This window comes from Vigna unguiculata, chromosome 1 (genome assembly GCF_037176805.1).
Source record: "Vigna unguiculata cultivar grain cowpea cultivar isolate G323 ecotype 2 chromosome 1, ASM3717680v1, whole genome shotgun sequence".
NCBI classification, from domain to species: domain Eukaryota; kingdom Viridiplantae; phylum Streptophyta; class Magnoliopsida; order Fabales; family Fabaceae; genus Vigna; species Vigna unguiculata.
Window position 1 is genome coordinate 28407134 of NC_140792.1, and position 27075 is coordinate 28434208.

The 27075-nt window shown below is 35.3% G+C and overlaps 1 protein-coding gene and 1 pseudogene across 3 annotated transcripts; one reads left to right on the forward strand and one right to left on the reverse strand.

The window, feature by feature from the left end:
* Positions 1-438: 438 nt before the first annotated feature.
* LOC114190012 (uncharacterized) lies at positions 439-2471 on the reverse strand (annotated as a pseudogene).
* A 17876-nt stretch (positions 2472-20347) lies between these two features.
* On the forward strand, positions 20348-26685 carry LOC114173337 (pentatricopeptide repeat-containing protein At5g15010, mitochondrial-like). Of its 3 annotated transcripts, none has more exons than XM_085670921.1 (3): positions 20348-22571; positions 22978-23247; positions 25908-26685. In XM_085670921.1, the coding sequence occupies exon 1, from the start codon at positions 20593-20595 to the stop codon at positions 22426-22428; it is 1836 nt and encodes a 611-aa protein (XP_085527047.1). In that variant the 5' UTR covers positions 20348-20592; the 3' UTR covers positions 22429-22571; positions 22978-23247; positions 25908-26685. The 3 variants fall into 3 exon arrangements, with proteins under 3 accessions (XP_085527047.1, XP_085527046.1, XP_027913583.2); XM_085670920.1 differs by lacking the exon at positions 25908-26685 and adding an exon at positions 23413-24250; XM_028057782.2 differs by lacking the exon at positions 25908-26685 and adding an exon at positions 23413-24250 and having other exon boundaries at positions 23086-23247.
* Positions 26686-27075: the final 390 nt, after the last annotated feature.

The following is a 27075-nucleotide window of genomic DNA, read 5'->3' on the forward strand; positions in this document are numbered from 1 at the left end:
GAAAGGCGAGGCACTCAATTAGTTTAAGTGGATGTACCAAAATCATAACCCAGTGAATGGATTTCTTTCGGATGCGCTCTCAAACTTCCTTTGGGACCAACAATGTATGCCAACCATCAAACAGAGCTGTTCAAACTTAGCCAACACAACACAGTCACATGATACCAACATCTTTTGTAAAATTTTGTCATAGAACATTGTTATTAATATTGGATAACGAAAAATATCGACCATCCAAAAAATCATTATAAAGTTATAATAGAAATCGCAACGGGTTATAACAGAAATATTGCGGTAAAAAAATATAATAACACCACATATAATTTTAATGAAAAAGTAATGATATTATGTTTAAAATTCAATTAATACTAACATCAATCTAAACGCTACAAATTTAAAGTTCAAACCATAAAATAACAACAAATAATAAAATATGTATTAAGTTTCTTTCTAATCATGAGATTCTTCTTCAATTCCAACATAATTGTCTTCAATATCGTTATTCAATGGGACATATCCTTCTTTCTCTTTCCCTTGTGAGACACTCCTATCAATGTTAAGTAATCTTTCAAACTCGGAATCAGAGCTATCATGCAATTCATTTTGAACTTGAATTTGAGTCTTCTCTTTATCCTTCTTGGGTTGTGTTGGAGTTAGAGTTGCACCTGAACCTTTCTTAGAAGCATGGGAAGATCCAATAACAATACCATCACTTGATGATTGCTTTCTTTTATTAGTTGTTTGTCTCCTTGTATAAACTACTAGTTCTTCAATACCTGAAGCTTCATAAACAGTTGCCCAATTAAGACTGAGATAATCATCAAAAACCAACTCATTACTCTCATCTTCATTATTGTTATCATCATCAACTTCTCCGACTAACCACTCGTTACATTCATCAATGTCATTCAATAGAATAGGGTCTATTTCATCCTTGATATCATATCTTTGAGTAAGTTGTTGATTACACTTTATGTAAACCAAATCATGCAACCTTTTGTGGTCCAGCCTATTCTTTTTTTAATGACTCTACATTATGAATAAGTAATATTCGAATTAATTTCTATATACACTTTACAAGAGGATAATGAAATGAGTCATGTCTTATTACTTGCTCAAAAACACTCCAATTCCGCTCACATCCCGATGAACTACATGTCAAACTTAAAATCTTGATTGCTAGCTTCTGTAAGTAAGGAGCTGCATGCCTTCTTCCACCATTGAGCTACACAATCAAAGAAACGAATCTAATAATTATATCTTAGCACAATTTACAAAGTGTGTAAGTGTCTCACCTAACGTTGTGGTCTTCCTTGATTCTTTGGCAAAATCATCACCAAAGAGTCCATTTGCACTCTTATAAAGAGGCAACTCAGTTAAAATGTTTTGTTGCACATCTTTACTTGGCACTAACCTCCTAATGTAGTCATATAATCCATTTGTAACTTCCAAATCATATTCCATATTTGGGTTGGAAAAAAAGAACTCTAGGTTAAAAAAGTGACTAGCAGCATGCAAGGGGCGATGAAGTTGACATGTCAATTTGTTATCAATGATTGTAAATACATCATTGTATTTACTTTCATCAGTGTTGAATGACTTCATTATTATTTCCTTGGATTTCTCCATTGCTTCATATATATAACCCATAGTTGCTTTTCATTCCCCATCCACTAGACGAAGCAGATGAACAAGAGGAGCAATGACTTTGAGAGTCAACACTACTTGATTCCAAAATGAAGGCATAAGAACAATTTTTGTAGCCTCCCTCCCATTGGCTTCCTTAGATAGCTTATTATTGCTCCATTCATTAGAAGTGAACATCTTTCTCAAATTTCCATTCTATTGATGTAACCTTTGTAATGATAAATAAGAGGTAGCAAACCTTGTAACGACATGTCTTACTAATTCCTTTTGTTTGTAAATTGTCTCAATAGACTCAAGGTACTAGAATGGCTATAGATAAAGTCAACAAGACTAACTTCTATTTGAATTGTCTTCTTTATCAAAGGAAGCTTTCCAATGTCTTCAAGCATCAAATCTATACACTGGGCAGCACAAGGAGTCCAATAGAGATGAGGTCTTTTCTCTTCTATCAACTTACCAACCAACACATAATTGCTCCCATTATCTGTTATAACTTGAACAACATTTTCTTCTCCAATGCCCTCCACAAGGGAATCAAACATCTCAAATAGTTTTTCTCTTGTCTTCAAAAAGTTTGAACCATCATTGGACTTGACAAACATTGTCCTTGTAAGGGAGCTCGCCAAAAAGTTAATCAAGCATCGTTGCTTTCGGTCGGTCCATGCATCTTACATAATAGAACAACCATGTTTGCTCCATTGCAATTTATGATCTTGCAACAACTTCTCAGTGTACTAAACTTCCTTGTTGAAAAGTGGAACTCTGATTTCATGATAACTAGGAGTAGGTAAATTAGGTCCATAAGCACATATGACATCAATCATATCTTGAAAACTTTTCAACCTCACAAGGTTGAATGACAAGCCTGCTTGGTACCAAAATCGAGGAATATATTGATGAACTGAGGCCTTTAAATTTTTGTCATATGCCTCTTTAATGTTAGCTTGCCTTAATTTTTCCTTTTTTCTCTTCTCTATTGCAACAAATGGATTTCTATAAAACATATTCATTGGTCCTTTTCTTCCATAACTATTTTTCCCTTTATCATTACTAGCCGTGGAAATTTCAACCTCATCTTCATTCTCATGGTTATCATTGGTTGTAGTATATCCAGGATTGACGGATGAGCTGTCTATTTTTTCTTTGTATAATTTTCAAAGTTCTTCTCTCACATTTTTTGGAGTCTTGGTGCAAGCAACAATATTACGCTTCTTTGCCTTGAGATTTTCTTTTTCTCTTGTAACTCCTCCTTTCATAACTTTCCCACAATAATTGCAAATAATTGTATTTAAATTTGATTCATCCATCGGATGACAATGTTTCCATCCCAGGTCACTCATATGAGATGTTCTTGAAGGATCCTTATCATTGGCCATTATTGTTGTTGGAAAATATGTATATTTTTTACAAAATAATTATAGTGAAAGTAGACAAATAGCAACAAAAAAATAAAAATAAAATTGAAAAAAAAAACTTGGCGGTGGTGGTCGACGACAGTGGTGGTCGACAGGTGGCGAAGGTTGTAATGGCTGGTAAGGATAATTGGGCTAGGAAAGAAGTTACGTGGAAGCTTTAGAAGCTTTTGGTTACAATATTAAAAGAATAATAATTGTTGTTGATGTTGAATAAAATAATAAAGAATGAAGGAAGTTTTGCAGGTAGGTTAGGTTAAATATATGTTTAGTGGGTCAGACCCAATTTTTAAAGAATAAAAATGGTGGCTGAAATTAGAGTAAAAGAGTGAAATAACAAGGAATGAGTCTTTTGCACGTTAGGTTAGGTGGCTGAAATTAGGGTAAAAGAATAAAATAAGAGGGGAACAAATTTTGCACATTGGGAAAATAAAGGTTTAGTGGGCCAAGCCCAATTTTTAAATGAATCATAAGATGCAATTAGGTTTTGGAAGGTCATATTCTTCCTCCTACCCACACATTCCATCGTTGCTCCTCTTTCTTCTCTTCTCCTCCATTCAAGATGTTGCTTTTTTTATTCCATTTGATTTTTTTGCCACGACCGCTCTGCCACCGCCACCTGCCATGCCCGGAGTGGCCACCATGGGCAGCCACAAAAAACACAATTCGCCTCTGCCTTGTTATGGCGGTTGGCTGAGAAACCGTTACCGATTTTCGCCATGGTGCCCCCATGGCCGACATTGAACAACACTATTATAGAGTTATGAGTCTCACCCCTCAGATGTTACTTAATTGTTTAATCTCTAGCCTCATCCTGGGATTCGTCAAGAAAAATAGTCATCCTTCAACCCACTTCCATTACCTAGGCTTCAAGCCTTGCTAAGCTTTTGAAATCTAAAATTACCAATTCCAAATCCCATTATACACAGCCATACACACCCTCCCTCAATGTCCCGAAGTCTCTTATCCTAACTTCAACCTCCTTTTCACCCCACTCCAAATCTCTCTTCCACACCTTCGCTTCCTATACAAAAACTTACCTCAACCCAACATAAATATAAACGAGCCCCTGGTATATATTACCATTGTAATGAAAAGTATTTCCTTGCCACAACCATACACTTTTTTATTTTATTAAGTGAAGAAGCTATACAAAAATACACCACGAACACTTACTTAAACAATACCACCACCCTTGTTGTAGAGGACCCTATGAGTTTCATGTCACCTTAAATCCACTAAGGAATGGCATATGTAACTAACTAGTTCCAACGAAACCACACCTTCAACATTGACGACTGGGTTCCCCTTGCACTCTAGTTGTCACTTGATGAATAGTAATCAAAGTTTGTAATGGTCTTAACTGTTAGATAATATAAATACCTTATATACATACTTTGTTATTAAAGAGAAAATATTGTCTCTTGTTCTCTCTATTCCATTGTTAATCCATTATGCATTTTTGGTGTTTGATAATTTGTGTGTGAGAAGTGCTAATGTGCATGAAAAAAGTAGAAGGCCTTTTGTTAGTATTTTGAGGTTGTGAAGGGGATAATTGAAGGGATAGAGAAAATGTGTAGATAGTAGAGTGTGAAAGTAGTAGTTGGAGAAGTGTATCTTGTAGTTGAGAATAGTTGTATTGGATGTTGTGTTATTTTGTTCTTCATGTTGCAAATGGTAGGATACATGGGATATTTATAGACTCATTGATTATTCTAGAAACTTCTAGCTAGAACTTGAGCAAATAGTTCTAGATTTTTCTACATAGTAGAATGTTCTTGATTTTTCTTCCTATCCTAAGCTTTTCTCCAATACTCTAGAAGTTTCATTACAATAACTCTATCTTAGATTTTTCTAGATTGTTCTAGAATTTGCATTATACTTTAATACTCCTCCTTGATGCAAATTCAGTAACTCCAAGCATAGCGCGTAGTAGTTCAAACCTTGGTCTTGGTAAGGCCTTTGTGAAAATATCTGCAATTTGATCTTCTGTCGGGCAGTAATCGAGTTGGATCTCCATTTAGAAAGAATGATTTGACATCTAGTTGATAGATGTTCCATCCTTTTTTGTGCTACAAGGGCTATTAGAGCTCTTATTATATCTAGTCGTGCGACTGGAGCAAATGTCTCATTGTAGTCGATTCCTGGTTGTTGTGAGTATCCTTTTGCGACCAATCTGGCCTTGTGCTTTTGTATAGTTCCATCAGGATTGAGCTTTATTTTATATACCCATTTCACTCCAATGATGCCTTTTCCTTGAGGACAGTTTACGAGCTCCCAAGTGTTATTCTTCTCAATCATTTTAACCTCTTCTTCCATAGCCTTGACCCATACTTCTTGCTTTGATGCTTCCTTATAGCAGTTAGGCAATCAAGGCCATATTGCAGGTTTCGTATATGTCTACCAAAGATCTTACTCGTCTTGGAGTGGACTCTAGTGAAGAATCTTCTAATGGAGGTGGAGAAGGCGTACCTAAAGCTTCTGCCTCTTCTTGAATTTCTTCTTGATATTGTTGCACTGGGACTAAAGTTCTGCTTTAACAACTTTTTCTTCTTCCCAATTCCAAGAAGCATTTTCATCAATTTCAACATCTCGACTAATGACGAGCTTTTTTGTTTGAAGGTTGTAAACTCGATAGCCTTTTGATTTTGTGCTATATCCCAAGAATATTCCTCGTATAGTCTTATCTTCAAGCTTGTGCCTCCTTTGATCAGGAACATGTATATAGCAGATAGATCCAAATACTCGTAGGTGTTTGGCTGATGGCTTTCTTCCACTCCAAGCTTCAATAGGAGTCTTGTCTTTGACTGCCTTAGTTGGACATCTGTTTAAAATGTAAACTGCAGTGTAGACTGCTTCAGCCCAAAAAGTGTTAGGCATACCTTTCTCTTTTAGCATTGATCTTGTCATCTCCATGACTGTGCGATTTTTTCTTTCTGATACACCGTTTTGTTGTGGAGTATATGCGACTGTGAGTTGTCTCTCTATGCCTTCATCTTCGCAGAATTTGTCTAACTCGCGAGATGTATACTATTTTCCACGATCACTTCTAAGTACTTTTATCTATTTTCCACTTTGCTTCTCAACAAGGGCCTTGAATTTCTTGAATATTCCAAAGACTTCTGACTTTGCCTTTAAGAAATAGACCCATGTCATTCTAGAGAAGTCATCAATGAAGAGGATGAAATACCTATTGCTGTGATGTGAAGGCGTTCTCATTGGTCCGCAAACATCAGTATGGATCAACTCTAGTAAGTCTTTTGCTCTCCATGCTTTGTCGGTCGAGAATGGTAATCGATGTTGTTTACCAAGGAGACATCCTTCCCATGATTCATTATCCTCCTTTAAGCATGGAAGATCTCTTATCATGTTTTTCTTATATAGAAGCTTTAAGGCATATGTGTTGAAGTGGCCAAATCTCCTATGCCAAAGCTAGGAGTCATCAACTTCTGCCTTTAAATATTAGTCCCAAGTTTGAAGCTTATGGGAAAGCTTCTATTTTTCTTCTCCATTTTTACTTGACCAATTTCTATCTTTCTACTGTCATAAATTTTACATGTATCTTTCTCAAAGTGGAGAGAATATCCATTCTCCATCATTTGGCCAATACTTAAAAGATTCTCTTTAAGATTGGGAACCAGTAAAACATCCTTGATGAATTTCGCACTTTTCTTTCTCTCCACCATGACAGTTCCTTTGCCTTGAGACTCCACTGTGGCACCGTTTCCTAGTCGAACTTTGACATTGACAGATTTATCAATGTCTTTGAAGATCCTTTGATCTTTGGCCATGTGATTGTTGCATCCACTATCCAAGTACCAACTTTCTCCTCCGTTAGGAGATTCTTGATTGGCATAAAATAAGCGTTGCTCCTGATATGTTCTTTAACAAAGTTTTCTTGGTGCTTATTTTTATTACGACAATACTTCTCTACATGGCCAAATTTCTTGCAGTACTGACATTGAGGTTTTCCATGATGCCAACAATCTTTTTGCATGTGACTTGTCTTTTTACGTATGCCACATGGGGGATATTTTCCTTGACGAGTCATAGGGAAGCTTCTAGAATTTTCTTTATTTCTAGAAATTTCTCCTCTACTTTTATATTCTTCATATTCTTTATTCTGAGACCATAATTTTAGTTTTGATTGAAAGGCATTTTCGACTGAGTCTTCTTCATGCCTTTTCAATCTTTGTTCATAAGCTTCAAGAGAGCCCATTAGTTGTGTTACTGACAATGTGGCCAAATCTTTTGTTTGTTCAATCGCGGTTACGATTGCATCATATTTTTTGGGAATAGAAATTAAAATTTTCTCAACGATTTTTTTGTCAAGAATAGTTTCCCCATAGGCTCTCATCTGACTAACTATTTCCTTTATTCTAGAATAGTAGTCTTTAATGGTCTCAGATTCTTTCATTCTTATTAATTCAAACTCTCGTCTTAGAGAATGAAGTTTAACATTGCGTACCTCATCACTTCCTTGAAACTCTTCTTGTATTGTGTTCCAAGCTTGCTTTGCACTTGTGGCACCTATTATTCTCGGAAAGATTGTGTCATCAACTGCTTGTTGAAGAGCAAATAAAGCCCTTGAATCCTTCTGTTTGTTTTCCTTCAACTCCTTCTGAGCTGCAGTAAGAGTGGAAGTGTCTTCTGGAATAGTGAATCCCTCTTCTATAATGTCCCATAAGTCTTGGGAGCAAAAGAATGTCTTCATTTTGACACTCCAAAAATCATAATTTTCTCTTGTGAAAATAGGTACTGAAATTGATGATGTTTGATTGGTAGTGGCCATAGGTTGAGAAAATATTTTGGAAGTAGTACATAATGAAGTTCTAATTTTTTTGAAGTAGTTGAAAAGTTTATCTACGTCCAGTAGATGACCGAACGTAGCTCTGGTACCACTGTTAGTATTTTGAGGTTGTGAAGGGGATAGTTGAAGGGATAGGGAAAATGTGTAGATAGTAGAGTGTGAAAGTAGTAGTTGGAGAAGTATATCTTGTAGTTGAGAATAGTTGTATTGGATGTTGTGTTATTTTGTTCTTCATGTTGCAAATGGTAGGATACATGGGATATTTATAGACCCATTGATTATTCTAGAAACTTCTAGCTAGAACTTGAGCAAATGGTTCTAGATTTTTCTACATAATAGAATGTTCTTGATTTCTCTTCCTATCCTAAGCTTTTCTCCAATACTCTAGAAGTTTCATTACATTTCAATAACTCTATCTTAGATTTTTCTAGATTGTTTTAGAATTTGCATTATACTTTAATACCTTTGTATATAGCTATGTAAGAGCATCACAAAAGCAAAAGGATTGTTGCTATAGGTGTATTATCCCTGGTCTAATAGATTGGTATCATAGAGTAAGGTTTGAGGGGAGCCTAGCGAATTGTTGAAGGGTGATAGTAATTCAAGGTTGTGAAAAGGATAGTTGAAGGGATAGAGAAAATGTGTAGATAGTAGAGTGTGAAAGTAGTAGTTGGAGAAGTGTATTTGTTGTTGAGAGTAGTTGTATTGGATGTTGTGTTAGTTGTTCTTGATGTTACAAAATGGTAGGATACATGGGTATTTATAGACCCATAGATTATTCTAGAAACTCCTAGCTAGAACTAATGCAAATACTTCTAGATTTTTCTACATAGTTGAATGTTCTTGATTTTTCTTTCTATCCTAGGCTTTTCTCCAATACTCTAGAAGATTCTTTACATTTCAATAACTCTATCTTATATTTTTTTAGATTCTTCTAGAATTTGCATTATACTTTAATACTCCTCCTTGATGCAAATTCGGTAACTCCAAGCATAATGCGTAGTAGTTCAAATCTTGGTCTTGGTAAGGCCTTTGTGAAGATATCTGCAATTTGATCTTCTGTCGGGCAGTACTCAAGTCGTATCTTCATATTTGTTTCCGCTTCTCTGATGAAGTGGTATTTAATTGCTATGTGTTTTGTTCTACTATGATGTATTGGGTTCTTCGTCATTGCGATAGCTGATTTATTATCACAGTTGATTGTAGTAGGTCCACTTTGTTTCTCTCCCATATCTTTGAATATCTTTCGAAGCCATATAGCTTGACTTGTTGCTTCAGCAGCAGCCACATATTCTGCTTCAGTTGTTGATTGTGCAACAGTTGCTTGCTTCTTTGATGCCCAAGAGAATATTCCCGATCCAAGCGAGAAAGCATAGCCTGAGGTGCTCTTCATGTCATCTATTGATCATGCCCAATCACTATCGGTGTAGCCAATGATCCTTGAGTTAGTCATGATTTTGTACCATATTCCAAACTCCTTTGTGCCTTGTAGATATCTTAAAATTCTTTTCCCTACTCCATAATGAATCTGACTTGGCTTTTGCATGAATCTTGATAGAAGACTTGTGGCATACATAATGTCTGGTCTTGTGGCTGTGAGATATAAGAGACTTCCAATCAAACTTCTATAGCGTGATGCATCTGTTTCTTGTGCTCCATCATCTTTTTGTAGTTTCTCATTTACCACCAATGGAGTAGCGACAGGTTTACAATCATACATCTTGAACTTCTTCAATAGGGCTTCAATATATTTCTTTTGAGAGATAAATATGCCGTCTTCTTGTTGTTTCACCTCTATACCGAGGAAATAGTTCATCAGCCCAAGGTCGGTCATCTCAAATGTCTTCATCATGTCTTCTTTAAATTCTTTCATCATCTCCAAATTGTTTCCTGTATAGATAAGATCATCGACATATAAGGAGACAATGAGGTGATATTGACCTTATGCTTTAATATATAGTGTTGGCTCACTTTTGCTCCTCCTGAATCCTTGATCGATGAAGTATTGATCAATCTTGCTATACCATGCTCGAGGAGCTTGCTTTAAGCTGTATAAGGCTTTTTTTAGTCTTAGTACTTTGCTTTCATTGCCTTTATTGATGAAGCCTTGAGGTTGTTCAACATAAATCTCTTCTTCGAGCACTCCATTTAGGAAGGCTGATTTGACATCTAGTTGATAGATGTTCCATCCTTTTTGTGCTGCTAGGGCTATTAGAGCTCTTATTGTATCTAGTCGTGCGACTGGAGCAAATGTCTCATTGTAGTCGATTCTTGGTTGTTGTGAGTATCCTTTTGCGACCAATCTGGCCTTGTGCTTTTGTATAGTTCCATCAGGATTGAGCTTTGTTTTATATACCCATTTCACTCCAATGATGTCTTTTCCTTGAGGACAGTTTACGAGCTCCCAAGTGTTATTCTTCTCAATCATTTTAACCTCTTCTTCCATAGCCTTGACCCATACTTCTTGCTTTGATGCTTCCTTATAGCAGTTAGGCTCAATCAAGGCCATATTGCAGGTTTCGTATATGTCTACCAAAGATCTTACTCGTCTTGGAGTGGACTCTAGTGAAAAATCTTCTAATGGAGGTGGAGAAGGCATACCTGAAGCTTCTGCATCTTCTTGAATTTCTTCTTGATATTGTTGCACAGGAACTAAAGTGGTGCTTTTAACAACTTTTTCTTCTTCCCAATTCCAAGAAGCATTTTCATCAATTTCAACATCTCGACTAATGACGAGCTTTTTTGTTTGTAGGTTGTAAACTCGATAGCCTTTTGATTGTGTGCTATATCCCAAGAATATTCCTCGTATAGTCTTATCTTCAAGCTTGTGCCTCCTTTGATCAGGAACATGTATGTAGCAGATAGATCCAAATACTCGTAGGTGTTTGGCTGATGGCTTTCTTCCACTCCAAGCTTCAATAGGAGTCTTGTCTTTGACTGCCTTAGTTGGACATCTGTTTAAAATGTAAACTGCAGTGTAGACTGCTTCAGCCCAAAAAGTGTTAGGCATACCTTTCTCTTTTAGCATTGATCTTGTCATCTCCATGACTGTGCGATTTTTTCTTTCTGATACACCGTTTTGTTGTGGAGTATATGCGACTGTGAGTTGTCTCTCTATGCCTTCATCTTCGCAGAATTTGTCTAACTCGCGAGATGTATACTATTTTCCACGATCACTTCTAAGTACTTTTATCTATTTTCCACTTTGCTTCTCAACAAGGGCCTTGAATTTCTTGAATATTCCAAAGACTTCTGACTTTGCCTTTAAGAAATAGACCCATGTCATTCTAGAGAAGTCATCAATGAAGAGGATGAAATACCTATTGCTGTGATGTGAAGGCGTTCTCATTGGTCCGCAAACATCAGTATGGATCAACTCTAGTAAGTCTTTTGCTCTCCATGCTTTGTCGGTCGAGAATGGTAATCGATGTTGTTTACCAAGGAGACATCCTTCCCATGATTCATTATTCTCCTTTAAGCATGGAAGATCTCTCATCATGTTTTTCTTATATAGAAGCTTTAAGGCATATGTGTTGAAGTGGCCAAATCTCCTATGCCAAAGCCAGGAGTCATCAACTTCTGCCTTCATGGCAATATTAGTTCCAGGTTTGAAGCTTATGGGAAAGCTTCTATTTCTCTTCTCCATTTTTACTTGGCCAATTTCTGTCTTTCTACTGTCATAAATTTTGCATGTATCTTTCTCAAAGTGGAGAGAATATCCATTCTCCATCATTTGACCAATACTTAAAAGATTCTCTTTAAGATTGGGAACCAATAAAACATCCTTGATGAATTTCATACCTTTCTTTGTCTCCACCATGACAGTTCCTTTGCCTTGAGACTCCACTATGGTACCGTTTCCTAGTCGAACTTTGACATTGACAGATTTATCAATGTCTTTGAAGATGCTTTGATCTTTAGCCATGTGATTGTTGCATCCACTATCCAAGTACCAACTTTCTCCTCCGTTAGGAGATTCTTGATTGGCATAAAATAAGCGTTGCTCCTGATTATGTTCTTCAACAAAGTTTGCTTGATGCTTATTTTTATTACGACAATACTTCTCTACGTGGCCAAATTTCTTGCAGTATTGACATTGAGGTTTTCCATGATGCCAACAATCTTTTTCCATGTGACTTGTCTTTTTACATATGCCACATGGGGGATATTTTCCTTGACGAGTCATAGGGAAGCTTCTAGAATTTTCTTTATTTCTAGAAATTTCTCCTCTACTTTTATTTCCTTCATATTCTTTATTCTGAGACCGTAATTTTAGTTTTGATTGAAAGGCATTTTCGACTGAGTCTTCTTCATGCCTTTTCAATCTTTGTTCATAAGCTTCAAGAGAGCCCATTAGTTGTGTTACTGACAATGTGGCCAAATCTTTTGTTTGTTCAATCGCAGTTGCGATTGCATCATATTTTTGGGGAATAGAAATTAAAATTTTCTCAACGATTTTTTTGTCAAGAATAGTTTCCCCATAGGCTCTCATCTGACTAACTATTTCCTTTATTCTAGAATAGTAGTCTTTAATGGTCTCAGATTCTTTCATTCTTATTAATTCAAACTCTCGTCTTAGGGAATGAAGTTTAACATTGCGTACCTCATCACTTCCTTGAAACTCTTCTTGTATTGTGTTCCAAGCTTGCTTTGCGTTTGTGGCACCTATTATTCTCGGAAAGATAGTGTCATCAACTGCTTGTTGAAGAGCAAATAAAGCCCTTGAATCCTTCTGTTTGTTTTCCTTCAACTCCTTCTTCTAAGCTGCAGTAAGAGTGGAAGTGTCTTCTGGAATAGTGAATCCCTCTTCTATAATGTCCCATAAGTCTTGGGAGCGAAAGAATGTCTTCATTTTGACACTCCAAAAATCATAATTTTCTCCTGTGAAAATAGGTACTGGAATTGATGATGTTTGATTGGTAGTGGCCATAGGTTGAGAAAATATTTTGGAAGTAGTATAGAATGGAGTTCTAATTTTTTTTTGAAGTAGTTGAAAAGTTTATCTACATCCAGTAGATGACCGAACGTAGCTCTGGTACCACTGATAGTAATTCAAGGTTGTGAAAGTGATAGTTGAAGGGATAGAGAAAATGTGTAGATAGTAGAGTGTGAAAGTAGTAGTTGGAGAAGTGTATTTGTTGTTGAGAGTAGTTGTATTGGATGTTGTGTTAGTTGTTCTTGATGTTACAAAATGGTAGGATACATGGGTATTTATAGACCCATAAATTATTCTAGAAACTCCTAGCTAGAACTAATGCAAATACTTCTAGATTTTTCTACATAGTTAAATGTTCTTGATTTTTCTTTCTATCCTATGCTTTTCTCCAATACTCTAGAAGATTCTTTACATTTCAATAACTCTATCTTATATTTTTTTAGATTCTTCTAGAATTTGCATTATACTTTAATAAAGGGTAGTACGGTGGAACATTCAGAGAAGTGTTCTTATGGTTGTTACAGTTATACCAGAAAGTCTCCCTATCTTTGATGGGAAAGACTATGATGATTGGTGCGTCAAGATGGATGCGATTGTTGGATATCAAGATGTGGATGAGATTCTCAAGAATAGGTTTAAAGAACCCACCAAGAATGCAAGTGATGAATAAAAAGCAACGTTCAGAGAGAACAAGAGACTGGACTATAAAGCAAGGGTTTTGCTGCCTCAATGTGTATCACCTAACATATTTCAGAAAATTTCAAAAGCTGCCACATCAAAGGAGATATGGGATATATTAAGCAATGGGTACGGTAATTTTGGAAAAGTTAAAAAGGTGAAGCTTCAGTCATTGAGAAGACAATATGAACTTTTTCAATGACAGAGTAATAATCTTTGATAGAGTATTTTAACAAGTTACAAGTGGTGACTAATGCTATGTAGGCATGTGATGAGAAGATAAAAGATTTAAAGATTGTAGAGAAAGTATTGCAGACATTGAATCCTCATTTTGATCACATTGTGGTTGCTATTGAAGAGTCTAAAAATCTTGAAGACATGACAGTAGAGGAACTGCAAAATTCCTTGGAAGCACATGAGCAAGGAATTGTTGAAAGAACCATTGATCAAGCCCTTCAAGCCAGAGCCAATCAATAGCGAAATAGAGGACGTGGTGGAAGGTATTCACATGAAAGATCAAGAGGCGAAAGAATTGGAGGCAAGCACACTGATTGTTTTGAAAATTCTAATGACAATAACTCTGAATAGAAAAAATAATCAGACATAAAGAGGTGAAAGATAATCTAGGGGAAGTGGCAGGAGAAATCTTGACCAAAGAAAGGTTCAATGTTACAAATTTGACAAGTTTAGTCACTATGTATTGGAGTGTTGGCATAACAATGGTGCTAAAAATAAGAAAGACAAGAATAGTGACGAAGCGCATCTGGCCCAAGATGAGGACAATTCTGATTTGGATCAAGTATTACTAATGGTTACTACAAACAGTGATAACGATATGTCTTCATGGTAACTTGAAACTGACTGTTCGAACCATATGACAGGAAATAGAGATTGGCTAATTTATCTTGATTCAACAAAAAACAGTGCTAGATTTGTAGATAACAACACCATCACAGTAGAAGGAATTGGCAAGGTTTTGATCACACGAAAGAACGGTAAGATAACATACATTCATGATGTGTCGTATGTTCCCTCAATGCAACACAATTTGCTGAGTCTAAGGCAATTACTTGAAAAAGGTTATTCCCTGATTATGAAGCAAAATCACATTGAAGTCTATGACTCAAAGCAAAGGTTATTATTGAAAGCGCCCATATCAAGAAATAAAACATTCAAAATTAATCTTGACGCCACTACAATTCAATGCTTGTCTTCTGTGAATGTTGAAGAAGAGAGTTAACTTTGGCATTTCTGATTTGGGCACTTAAATTTTAATAGCCTAAACTTGTTAAGTAGTGAAAGAATGGTAAAATGGATGTCATTGATACATCAACCATAGAAGACGTGTGAATGTTGTTTGATTAGGAAACAATCGAGGAAGAAATTTAAAGCCACTACACCAAAAAAAAGCAAAGGACCCTCTTGATGTAGTCCATTCAGATATTTATGGCCTGTTTGAAACACCTTTTCTAGGAGGTAATAAATACTTACCAACCTTTGTTGATGAATACACTAGGAAAGTGTGGCTATATTAGATAAAAGAGAAGAAAAAAAAGTATTTTTTTGTGTTTGTTAAATGGCTTGCTAAAGTTGAGACACAATCTAGTTGGGGTTTGAAGATTTTCAAAACCAGTGGTGGAGGACAGTTTAAGTCCAATTAGATGAATGAATTCTGCGAACCAGAAGAGCTTGAGCATGAAGTCACAACCCCTTACACACCCCAACACAATGGCCTGGCGAAAAGGAGAAACAAAACTTTACTTGATTTGATGAGGTGCATGATGAAAGGCAAAGGACTACCAAACTATTTTTGGGGAGAAGTTGTAACCCCAACTTCCTTTATGCTAAACAAGAGTCCAATAAAGAAGATGAAGAATGTTACTCCTGATGAGGCATGGTCTGGACACAAACCTTTGGTGCACCACTTTCGGATATTTGGTTTTGTATGTCACAAACACATACCAGATGAAAAGAGAAAGAAACTAGATGATAAGAGTGATACCTTGATTCTAGTAACATATCATCCAATTGGCGCATACAAATTATTCATTGAATCAAGTGATCATAAGTAGAGACATAGTGGTGGATGAAGCTGCAAAATGGAATTGGGGGAGTAAGCCAAGCTCACAGAAAATAACATGTTTTATAGAAGAGAAAGAAAGAAATTCTAGTAATGTTGATGTGGTTGAGTTGCTTACGGCCAAAAGATCTCAAAGGGTCAGATTCCCCTCTACCTGACTAACTGATAATGGAATCAATAATGATGGAGAGCTGATGTACTTTAACTTTTTCATTGATTCTGAACATGTGAGTTGGGAATAAGAAATTGATGTCAAAGAGTGGAAAAATGCTATGATTGAAGAGGTTGAAGCCATTGAAAGAAACAAAACATGGAAGCTGGTAGATCTTCTGAAAGATAAGCATCCTATTGACATTAAATAGGTGTTTAAACTAAAGCTTAAATATGATGGAACAATGGCCAAGCACAAATCCAGGTTGGTAGCTAAAGGCTTTTTTGGAAAAACAATGTGTTGACTACACGAATGTATTTGCTCCTGTCGCAAGGCTTGAAACTGAGACTTGTTGTGGCTGTTGCTAGTTGGAGAAGTTGGACTATATGACAACTTGCTGTTAAATCTACTTTCCTTAATGGACCATTGGAAGAAGAATTATATGTGAGGTTGGAAGTGAACATCAATTATGCAGGCTTAATAAGGCCTTATACGGTCTCAAACAAACTCCGAAAGCTTGGAACAAGGTGATTGATGCATTCCTACATAAATAAGGTTTTGTGAAGAGTTCGATTGAGTATGGCCTGTACATAAAATAATCAAAGGGTGAAAGTGTGTTGTTGATTTGTCTCGATGTATATGATTTGCTTGTAACAGGAGACAAAGAAAACAAATTGATAAGTTCAAATCAGATATGAAAGCCACATTTAAGATGACAGATTTAGGTATCCTCAACTACTTTCTAGGTCTCGAATTTATTTATACATCACATGGAATTCTGATGCATGAGCTAAAGTATGCGAATGAGAATTTAAAAAAGTTTAACATGTAACTTAATACCTATACCCGTCATGGTGAATTTGAAGTTGACTGAATAAATTGAAGAAGAAGAAGAAGTTGATGTCATGTTGTATAGACAAATCATTAGATCATTGAAATACTTATGCAATAGCAAGCCAAATACTTGTTACGGTGTTGAGTTAATTAGTAGGTTCATGAACAATTAATCCAAGATTATTACACATAGCAATAACGAAACATATACTAAAGTATATAAAAGGCACAACTGGTCTTGGTTTTTTCCGAAAAGGTTTGCAGAACAGATTGAAGCTGGAAACGTGTTGGAAGCTTGGTCAGATTCTGACTGGTGTGGTGATAAGGTAGAAAGGAAGAACACCTATGGCTATTTATTCAAATTTTTGGGTGCACCAGTTTCTTGGTGTTCAAAGAAACAAAATGTGGTGGCACTTTATTCATGTGAAGAAAAACACATTGCTGCTGCAGACGCTACTTGTCAATGCCTATGTTTAGAGAGTTTGGTAAATGAATTGAAGTTGGAATACGTGAAGCCTATACAGTTGTTTGTACATAACAAATTTGCTATATGTTTGTCTAAGAATCCTATTTTCCATGGCAAGCATAAACACATAAAGATCAAATTCAATTTTTTTAGGATCAAATGAGTAGAGGAAGGATTTAATTGATCATTGCAACAATGAGGATCAAGTGGCTGATGGCTTTACTAAGTCATTGAATTATCTGAGATTTGAGAAACTTAGAGAGCTTATGGGGTAGATGTGTATAGATTCTTTGATTAGGAGGGTGTGTTAGACAATATAAATAACTTGTATACATACTTTGATGTTAATGAGAAAATATTGTCTCTTGTTTTCTCTATTCCATTGTTCATCCATTATGCATTTTTGGTGTTTGAGAAGTGTTGTTGTGCATGGCAGAAGCAGAGAGCCTGTGTATACAACTATGTGAGAGCGTGGCAGAAACAGAAGGATTGTTGTTACAGGTGTACTGTGTTAGTAATTTTTTTTGCTTACATACTGTCCCTAGTCCAACATCACCACTCCCAACATCCAGAACCTTTCCTACGCGCCACCTAAACCCTATCATCATATAAATCAACCCACATAACATTTTCCCTTCTTCCTGTCAAGTTGAAGATTTACAACCTACTTTAGATTTCATATTAATTCATGGAGCTTTTTTTTAATTATAGAATGCACTCAAGAGACTAAGAAAGGAATGCCAATATCTATTAAAGACTTTCTTTAATAAGTTAAGTAAATAAATTAATTTAAGTACAAAATATCTCCATTGGTAGTTTAATTTTTGTTATAGATATTTGTGGAGAAATCAATAGAAGCTATACAGTATAGGATTTAGATTTTAATTTTTTAGTATTTTTTTGACCTAATATGATTACTACATGATTTGTCTTTAGTTTGCAAAAATCCATTAAAAAACTAAAATAACTTATTTTTTTACTTAAGCTATATTATTTTATAAGTTAAAATCGAATCAGATTTTTCTTAACCTACCCCATTATAGTTTAAAACCCACGTTCAATTGATTCCAATAATGTCGGATAACTCCTTCGTCTTAATTTAAATTTATTCATTGTCTTCTAACATTCATGAAAATGCAGTAAAAATGAAAGTAAGAATGAAGAAGGTCTAAAACAATCTATATTTACAATAAGAGATGCAAGTAGAGGTGATTTAATTAAATCAATACCTATGGTATGAATGTATTCAAATTCAAATATTAAACTATACTTAACTATCCACTTAACTAATAATTTGATTTTGGGCTTGTTTATTTTACGTGAAAAAATTATTTCGATTGTTACGTACATGTTTCAATATAAAATAAAGCCTTAAATATCTTTTTATCCTTATTTTCGTAGTGTTTGTTGTGAATGGTCCTCATTTTGAAAGAATGTTTAAAATGGTCCTCATTTTTACCGAATGTTTAGAATGATCCTCATTTTCACAATTCGTATTTTATTTGGTTCTTTTTTGTAACGTCGTTTAAATCATTAACGGAAAATTGTACATGTGGCACGGTTTGTATTAGGGTGTGTTACATGTACTATACAAGTGTGGTAATTAGATATTTGAGGATAAATAAGTAAGCTAGGATTTTGGTAAGGAATGTTTGGGCAGTTGATGAGTTTTGGCAATCTTGTTCCTCCATTCTCAATTGGTGTTGCTGCAATCTTCTTCTTCCTGCAATCCTATTATATAGGTATGTTACGGTCCCAATCTTCTTCCTTTATCTCTGGTTGTAATCGTTGGAGGCAATCGTGTTGTATAACTTCGTGCACTGTTGGTGGTTCAACGAGAAATGGATTAACTCCGATTTGTAGCTGTAGAGAGATGACATCTTTGAGGATGGCAAGAACTCCAAAGAATATTGTTAGAAAATTTTGGGTACAATCTGTTTTTATTTTTGTTTTAATAATAAATTGATTTTAATTTTTGGTTAATTGATTTACAGATTGGTGGTTCCAATAATGTGGGCTGCAACTTGTTCAAATGGTGGTGTTGATGAAAAGGATGTCATATTCATGACACAAATGAGACAGATTAATGATTTGGAGAAGTCATTCAAGGTTATTGAGAAGAGGCTGCAATTAGTAATAGGATTCACTTTTGTTGTTATTGTATTATTCGTACTGTTATTGTGTGTAATCTTTTAAAGTCCAATCTGTTTTGTACTATTATTAAATGAAGAAATGAATTATTTTGATTATGTTGATATTAGTCCCAACATGTTCAAAATGACATCTTAATCTGAGCATTGAAGTAAGTGATATTGATCTAAGCTTGGAAAAAATTAAATTGATCTAAGTCTGGAAGAAGTTAAATTCATAACATTAATTCATCCTCATCAAAATGCAGTACATCAATGTTTGACAAAAGTGAAATTGAACGAAGTTTAAGAAAAGTCAAAATGCATTACATCAATAATGAATTTTACATAAGAAATTCCAAAAAAATAACTAAGACGTTTGTAGTTGTTATCATGGTCCCTCCTAATTTGTAATTTCATCATAAACTACTGAGATGGTTCTTTTGGTGTTGGTAGTGGTGTTGCTTGACTCTCCATTTCATTCCTTGCCTATTTGTGTGTTATCCTTTCTCAACTCCCACTCTTCCAACCTTCTTTTTTTCTTGGATAAGATCCTCTTATGTGGTGGATGGACGTCAGGGTAGGGAGTTCTTTCCCATAAGACCTCACCGTTGACCGGAAAAGGAAGAAGATTGAGACCGTAACATACATATATAATGGGATTGCAAGAAGAAGAAGATTGCAGTAATACCAATTGGGAATGGAGGAACAAGATTGCCACAATTCACCAACTGTCCAAACATTCCTTACCAAAACCCTAGCTTACTTATTTATCCTCAAATATCTAATTACCATACCTGTACAGTACACGTAACACACCCTAATACAAACTGTGCCACCTGTACGATGCTCCGGCGTTACAAAAAAAGACCAAATAAAACACGAATTGCGAAAATGAGGACCATTTTAAACATTCGGTGAAAATGAGGACCATTTTAAACATTGTGTCAAAATGAGGATCATCCACAACAAACGCTACGAAAATGAGAACCAAAATTGTATTTAAGCCTAAAATAAACTCTTGAATTAGATAAGATTACTTTAGGCAGGGTAGAGTCTTACTGGTGGAGGTATAGGTATTTTAAAAAGTAAAACCATTAAGATTGTGAAGAGTAAAACAAGAGGTGCAATAAGAGACTAACCCAATTTGTTTTCAACGGACTAGGTCTCTGGCCCAACATTGATGAGTAGAATCGAGTTTGCTGTGCTTAGCGTTTATTGTTGGAAATTTCATTCTCTAAAACATTCTGTAGAATAGAACCCGCGATTCCGGTGGACACCACGGTACAATGCTTTAGATTTGTAACAATTCACTTTTGCTTGTAGTTTCTTTTAGTCATTTTCACAAACATCTTTCGCTCAACGTTAACCGAACAAATTTGGGCCATAATATTCTGACACTCTGTCTAATTTCGATACATTGAAGTATACATCCCTTATTTGTCAGTCATGAACAGAGTCGGATCTAGAATATCTCTTCTCTCTGATGTGCTATTACGCATCAACCATAACTCACTCGTTGTTAATCGTTGTCATGTAGTAGAACAGTCCCTTGTGAGTGATGCTTTCAATTTGTTTAACCCTTTGAAGTATGAAACACTTTTAGCTCCGCCAAATTTTGGTTTATCAGTCAGGCCCTTTTCTACTTCATCTTCAACCAGAAGCCTTGGGGAGTCAACTGATGCCCCTGCACACGAGGCCTTGAGTGATGAAGATGATGGGGATGGGGATGAGGAAGATGATTATGATGATGGTCATGGCAAGAATAAAAACAAGAATGGTACCGATTGTACTAAGTTACATTTAAGAGATGATGATCTTGCCCCAGATGTTAAAACCATTTTGGATATAATGCATGAGATGGGTTCTGGACCATCTGACATTAAGCAAAAGCTTGAGCATTGCAGTGTGGCGCTATCACAAGAGCTGGTTGGGGAGGTCCTTTCAAAAACTCGCAGTGATTGGGAAGCGGCTTTCACATTTTTCTTATGGGCTGGCAAGCAGCCTGGGTATACTCATTCGGTTCGGGAGTATCATTCTATGATCTCCATTCTTGGCAAAATGAGGAAGTTTGATACTGCTTGGACCTTAATTGAGGAAATGAGAGGAGGTAGAACTGGTCCATCTCTTGTCACTCCACAGACACTGTTGATCATGATCAGGAGATACTGTGCTATACATGATGTTGCAAGGGCTATCAATACTTTCTATGCTTATAAACGGTTTAACTTTCAAATTGGGCTAGAGGAATTTCAGAGCCTTCTTTCTGCCCTTTGCCGGTATAAGAATGTGCAGGATGCTGAGAACTTACTGTTCTGCAACAAAAATGTATTCCCACTTGACATTAAAAGCTTTAACATAATTCTGAATGGATGGTGTAATTTGATTGTTAGCACTAGTCATGCAGAAAGAATATGGAAGGAGATGAGCAAGAGAGGAATCAAACACGATGTTGTCTCTTATGGAAGTATCATATCCTGCTATTCAAAGTCTTCTACACTCTACAAGGTGCTTAGGATGTTTGACGATATGAAGAAAAGGAAGATCACTCCCGATAGGAAGGTTTATAATGCTGTAATTCATGCTCTAGCAAAGGGTAGGCTTGTGAAAGAAGCTGTGAATCTCATTGGAAAAATGGAGGACAACAACATTATTCCAGATGTTGTTACTTACAACTCCTTGATCAGGCCTCTTTGTAAAGCTCGCAAAGTTGATGAAGCTAAACAATTTTTTGATGAGATGTTGAAGAGGAGCTTATGCCCAACAATTCAAACTTTCCATGCTTTCTTCCGTATGTTAAGGACCAAGGAAGAAGTATTTGAGCTCTTGGACAAAATGAGAGAGCTGGGATGCTACCCAACCAATGAGACTTATATAATGTTGATAAGAAAGTTTTGCCGTTGGCGCCAGCTTGATGATGTATTTAAGATATGGGATGCAATGAAGGAAGATGGAATCGGACATGATCGTAGTTCATATATAGTACTGATTCATGGGCTGTTTCTGAATGGAAAGCTAGAAGATGCATTCAGATATTATGCAGAGATGCAAGAGAAAGGCTTCCTTCCTGAACCAAAAACAGAAGAAATACTTCAGGCATGGGTTTCTGGGAAACAGTCAACGGAGGACCAGGTGACAGATGTAGAACCTAATGGACTTGAAAATGATAGTTTTAAAAATAAAGTAAAGGACATACCCAGTAAATTTGATAGGGAAAAAAATTTTCTTCGCCAACCTGAGACCAGAAGAGTAATAAGAGAACGAGGTTTTTCTTTGTGGGATTAAGACGAGGTCCCTCCAATGACACTTTAATACTATACCTTTGAAGATGACACTTATTGGTCAGCATACCTCAAATTCAAAGAGGTGGATGGCATGCGGGTGTATAGCCAGACTTCAATTTCCTCATCACAAACAAGAGCTGCAAGGTTAGTGCAATGCAAAGACAACCGAAGTTTGTTTAGTTATAGGATTTAAAACTTTTCGGTTAAAATTTAGTTGCTTCTTTACTGGTGGTTAACCTTTGGTGAATGTTGTTAATACTAGAGCTGAACTCAGGCGCGTGTATGTATTTTCATGAGTTTGGTATTAATTACGCTAAGTGCAGCTAGAAACACAATCCACTGTTGTGATTGTTTACATTGCAGAGAAAAATGTGAATTGATAGTTGCTCGTTGGCATTTTATTATACAATCTACTTTAGAAGTAAAATTGACACAACACAAATGAAGTTAACACATCGACGAAAGTAATTAATTACCTTATGAAGTTGCACGAAAGTATAGACATTGACCATGAGTTGAACTTTCATTAGTTTTTTTTCTTATGCTGCAGGGTGGTATAACAGACATCTTTTATTTTCGGGCCTTTGGCCCTGTGATATAAGATCTCCTGTGGCCTCTGTTTTTATGTTGTTAGTGCTTTGGTCTTATGGCTTGTTAGGTCCCTGCAAACATGATATTTTCCCATGAACCATCATTCAACTATTATGGAGACTGGAGATTATTTGATCCTGGGGTTGAAGTGACTGAGGCTTCATTGCTAGAACTTAAGCCTATCCCTGACCCCCTAACCAGGTCTTAAAAGAGCGTCATTGACAATCAGGTAAACTGGATTCCTGAGTACATAATACACCATGGAAGCCATGTAGTTGAGGGTTATTTTGGTGCTCTTTCTGTTTGTTTTTATTTTGGACCCTGTAATATAAGAGTAAATTTGTAATGCTATTGCTATCTAATCAACTCTATTAAAAAAATTTCTTGATGGCAGTTTGCATCCAGGTAGCATGATTGAACATTCATGTAATACACCAATAGAGCAGAAGCGGGAGTTCGAGAAAGAGGGTTAGTATTAGTGAGGTGCATGAGTGAGCTGACTGTGTGGAATCCGTAACTTCTATTGATACGTTGGTTCTTATTAAAATGGTTTCTGAAACAATTTGTGGATTATGGCCGCATCTGGTCTAGTGGTTCTTAATGGTATATAGGTAGCTTTAATTATGGGTGAAGTTTGGGTGATCAAATTGAAGAATGCTGAAAGCTATGGTTGAAGTTTCTAAGTGTCCTTTGGCTTGGAAACTTGATTCTTAGATGAAGATCTTGGTTTTGCTAAATGGATAGTTGGCTTAGGGAAGGAGAGAGACTATGTCGTTCTGCAAAGATTACGAGAAAGGAATATGAGAGAAAAAGGAAATGAACCAAGTACAAGATTGGTTCTTACCAATTCGACTAGTTCATGTAGCTTGGGATAAACTGTGATCAACCTCTAGCTCCCACTTGGATAAAGCTAATGAACACCACCAAATGACAAGAGGACCTCTAGCTCCACCTTGGATAAGCTAAGGAGCACTACCAAAGAAAAACAAGAGAGAACCACCACTTGAACTTAGATCAAGGCTAAGAACTCTTTAGCAAGAAGATTCACACTCTTCTTAAACTCAATACACTTATGTATTATTCAAATCAGAGTTATATACGAAGTTGATTGATACTGGATAGAACTAGTTGATTCAAACCAATCTAAAACTCTCCTTTGTAATCCTTCTATATATCTCTTACACTTGAATATATCTTGGTTCTTTATTTTTGCAAGAACCTTAACTCCCAAATCAAGTGTTACAGGAAAACTTTTCAAAATCTTATAGTGTTTCCTATTACAACTATACTATATGTTGATCCTATGTCTTTATTTTGCTGCAATTTTATTTATGGTTTATTAATCTATTGAATTGTAATAAGTGTTGTTTTAGAGTCTCTGCATTGTCTCCTTTAACTCTTTTTGGTAGTCATATTATTTTTTTAATTTATTGTATTGTGTCTTTAAAATTCCTTGAGGTTTTATCTAGAGTTTTGTATTTTCTTTGATCTCTTGAGTTAAGATTTAGATCTTGCAATGTTTTTTATATTGTTTGTTCACTCTTTGCTTAAACTATCGGAGTTTTTTGCCATGTGCTAAAGAGAATTTGAGTGATAAAATGCGAGAGAGTACATTCAAGAAAAAGCCTATAAGTGTGATACACAAGTGAGAATTTGAGTGAAACACTTAGAAGAGTAATGTGGTCCTAAATATATTTTATTATACTAACATTTTCATGCAGGAACTAGCAATATTGAGTAATGCAACATGTTTCCGCAGAGGACTTAAAAGTACCAAGAGAATGACACGTAGAGATACACCTAGTGTTTGTGAGGCCTTGGTAGAGAATGTCAATTTCTTGGAATCCATAATTATAAAGTTGAATGACAAGATGGCTAGTATTAAAAGGAAGTACAATCCTGATAGAAAATCATTATCAAAGACAAGTGCACTAAGATGTTCCAAATGTGGAGGCTATGGACATAAAACTCATCAATGTCGTAATGGGGATACAAGTCTCATGACTAATGAAGACCTCAAGAACTACATTTTATACTTGAAAGAGGAGGAAGAAAGGATAATGCAAAAATTAGATGTATTAAAAAGAAGACAAGAGCGGAAGCTAAAAAGAGCACATGAGAAGGAAACACTTATAAAAAATGAAGGAAAGGCAAAGAGAGAAAAAGAAGAGAAAGAAAAGAGAGAAAAAGACGAGAAAGAAAAGAGAGAGAGAAGAGGAATAAGAAGGAGAGAGAAAAGAGAAAGAAGAGTGAGAAAAAGAAAAGAAAGAAGAGTCTAGAAAAATATATGAGGAAGAAAAGAGAGAAAAAGAGAAAGAAATAAGAGAGCATTATGAATTGTCAATTAAAAAAAGTATTAACTTTCCTCGTATTGCTTTATTTTCCAGGAAAGAATTATTCATCAAATAGCAATGACATCAACAATGAAAAGAAGAAAGGATACTTAGGGAAGACTTGTTCATTAAGTAACAACGAGATCAACAATGGGAAGAAGAAATGATGATAAAAAAAGGAGGGCACAAACTTAGAAATATATGCTCACGAATTAGCTTGTTTACCCATTCCAAACAAACCTATGGGTGATCAAAGTCATACCTATAGTTTGTTTGTTTGTTTGTTTGCGCAATATTCTTTTGTTTTTCTTTGAGTATTGCATCTTTAATTTAAAATTGTTTGATGCTTTGTGCAGATGGGTATTTGACCCTAGAGGAAGACCTACAACATATTAGATAATAAGATATTAACCTCTTCTAGGATCCAAATCTCATTTTAGTATATATATATATATATATATATATATATATATATATATATATATATATATATATATATATATATTTTAGATTTGTGTCTTTGACTTATGTTGTGTTTGTGTATATGACCTTCTAGAATTTGAGTCGAATTCTCTCTAAACAAGGAAAAATGATAAAGAAGGAATCAAAAGATGAATTTGAGGACACATTCTCTTTAAGAATGAAGGTATGATAGAGGACTATTTCCTAAATTTTAAGTGCTACGAATTTGAGGACAAATTCTCTTCAAGAATGAGGTAATGATAGAAGACTATCCCTATATTACATTCAAGAAGAACCTGAAGATGAACCTTTACAATCCAAAGAACCTATATGACAGGGGTAAGGAGCAAGAGATTAGAAGATCAAATCTATTCAAGACTCTTAATGCTACAAGCAATTGAAAATTCAAAGGATATGAAGATCATGACATAAAACACATTTGAAGGATAGTTTTTAGGAAAATTAGTTTATGTTTTTGGATTTTGGGTTTTCTTTTATAAATTAGTTATGTTTCTATGTTTTTAGGCTTTGGACTTTCTTTTATAAAGTAGTTATGTTTCTATGTATTTGAGCTTGGACCTTCTTATAAGGTTCCCAAGTTTTCTTAAACTTATGTGCCTATATATTTGGGGTGGCAATACGGGATTCACCCAGCGAGCCAGCCCGCAGGCCTACTAAAAAAACATGAGGTGAGACATTGAGCCCGTTGGCCTGCAAAAGTCCGCAACCCATGTGGGCTGATCCGCGGCCCGCATAAAATAAAAAGAAAAAAAATTACACTTATGTATATCAATTACTTTTCTTCTAGACTTCTGCATCAACATTCCAAATTCTTATATGACTGGAAAAGAAAAGTATTATGTATTTTTTAATATGCAAAATTCTGAATAATACATCGTGTATGTCAAAATACGAATATAAAAATGTTGAATTATTAATTTATCATCCAAGCTTTTGCTTAATTTTGTGAACTTGTTAAAGTTTTTCAATTTGTTGAACATTAAAAGTTTTATCATCATAAGAATTTTTAATATATATATATATATATATATATATATATATATATATATATATATATATATATATATGTATGTATGTATATAAAGGTACCAAAAACTGATGTAGACATTTTTAGTCATATATTGAATTTTATTTCATTAAAGAGATAATTCTCTTTGTTTTTGGTTTAGGCTTTAGGTTCTTATTAAAGATTGACATCTTTGTGGTAAATCTTCCTTGACTTATCAATCTTGTTAATTGTG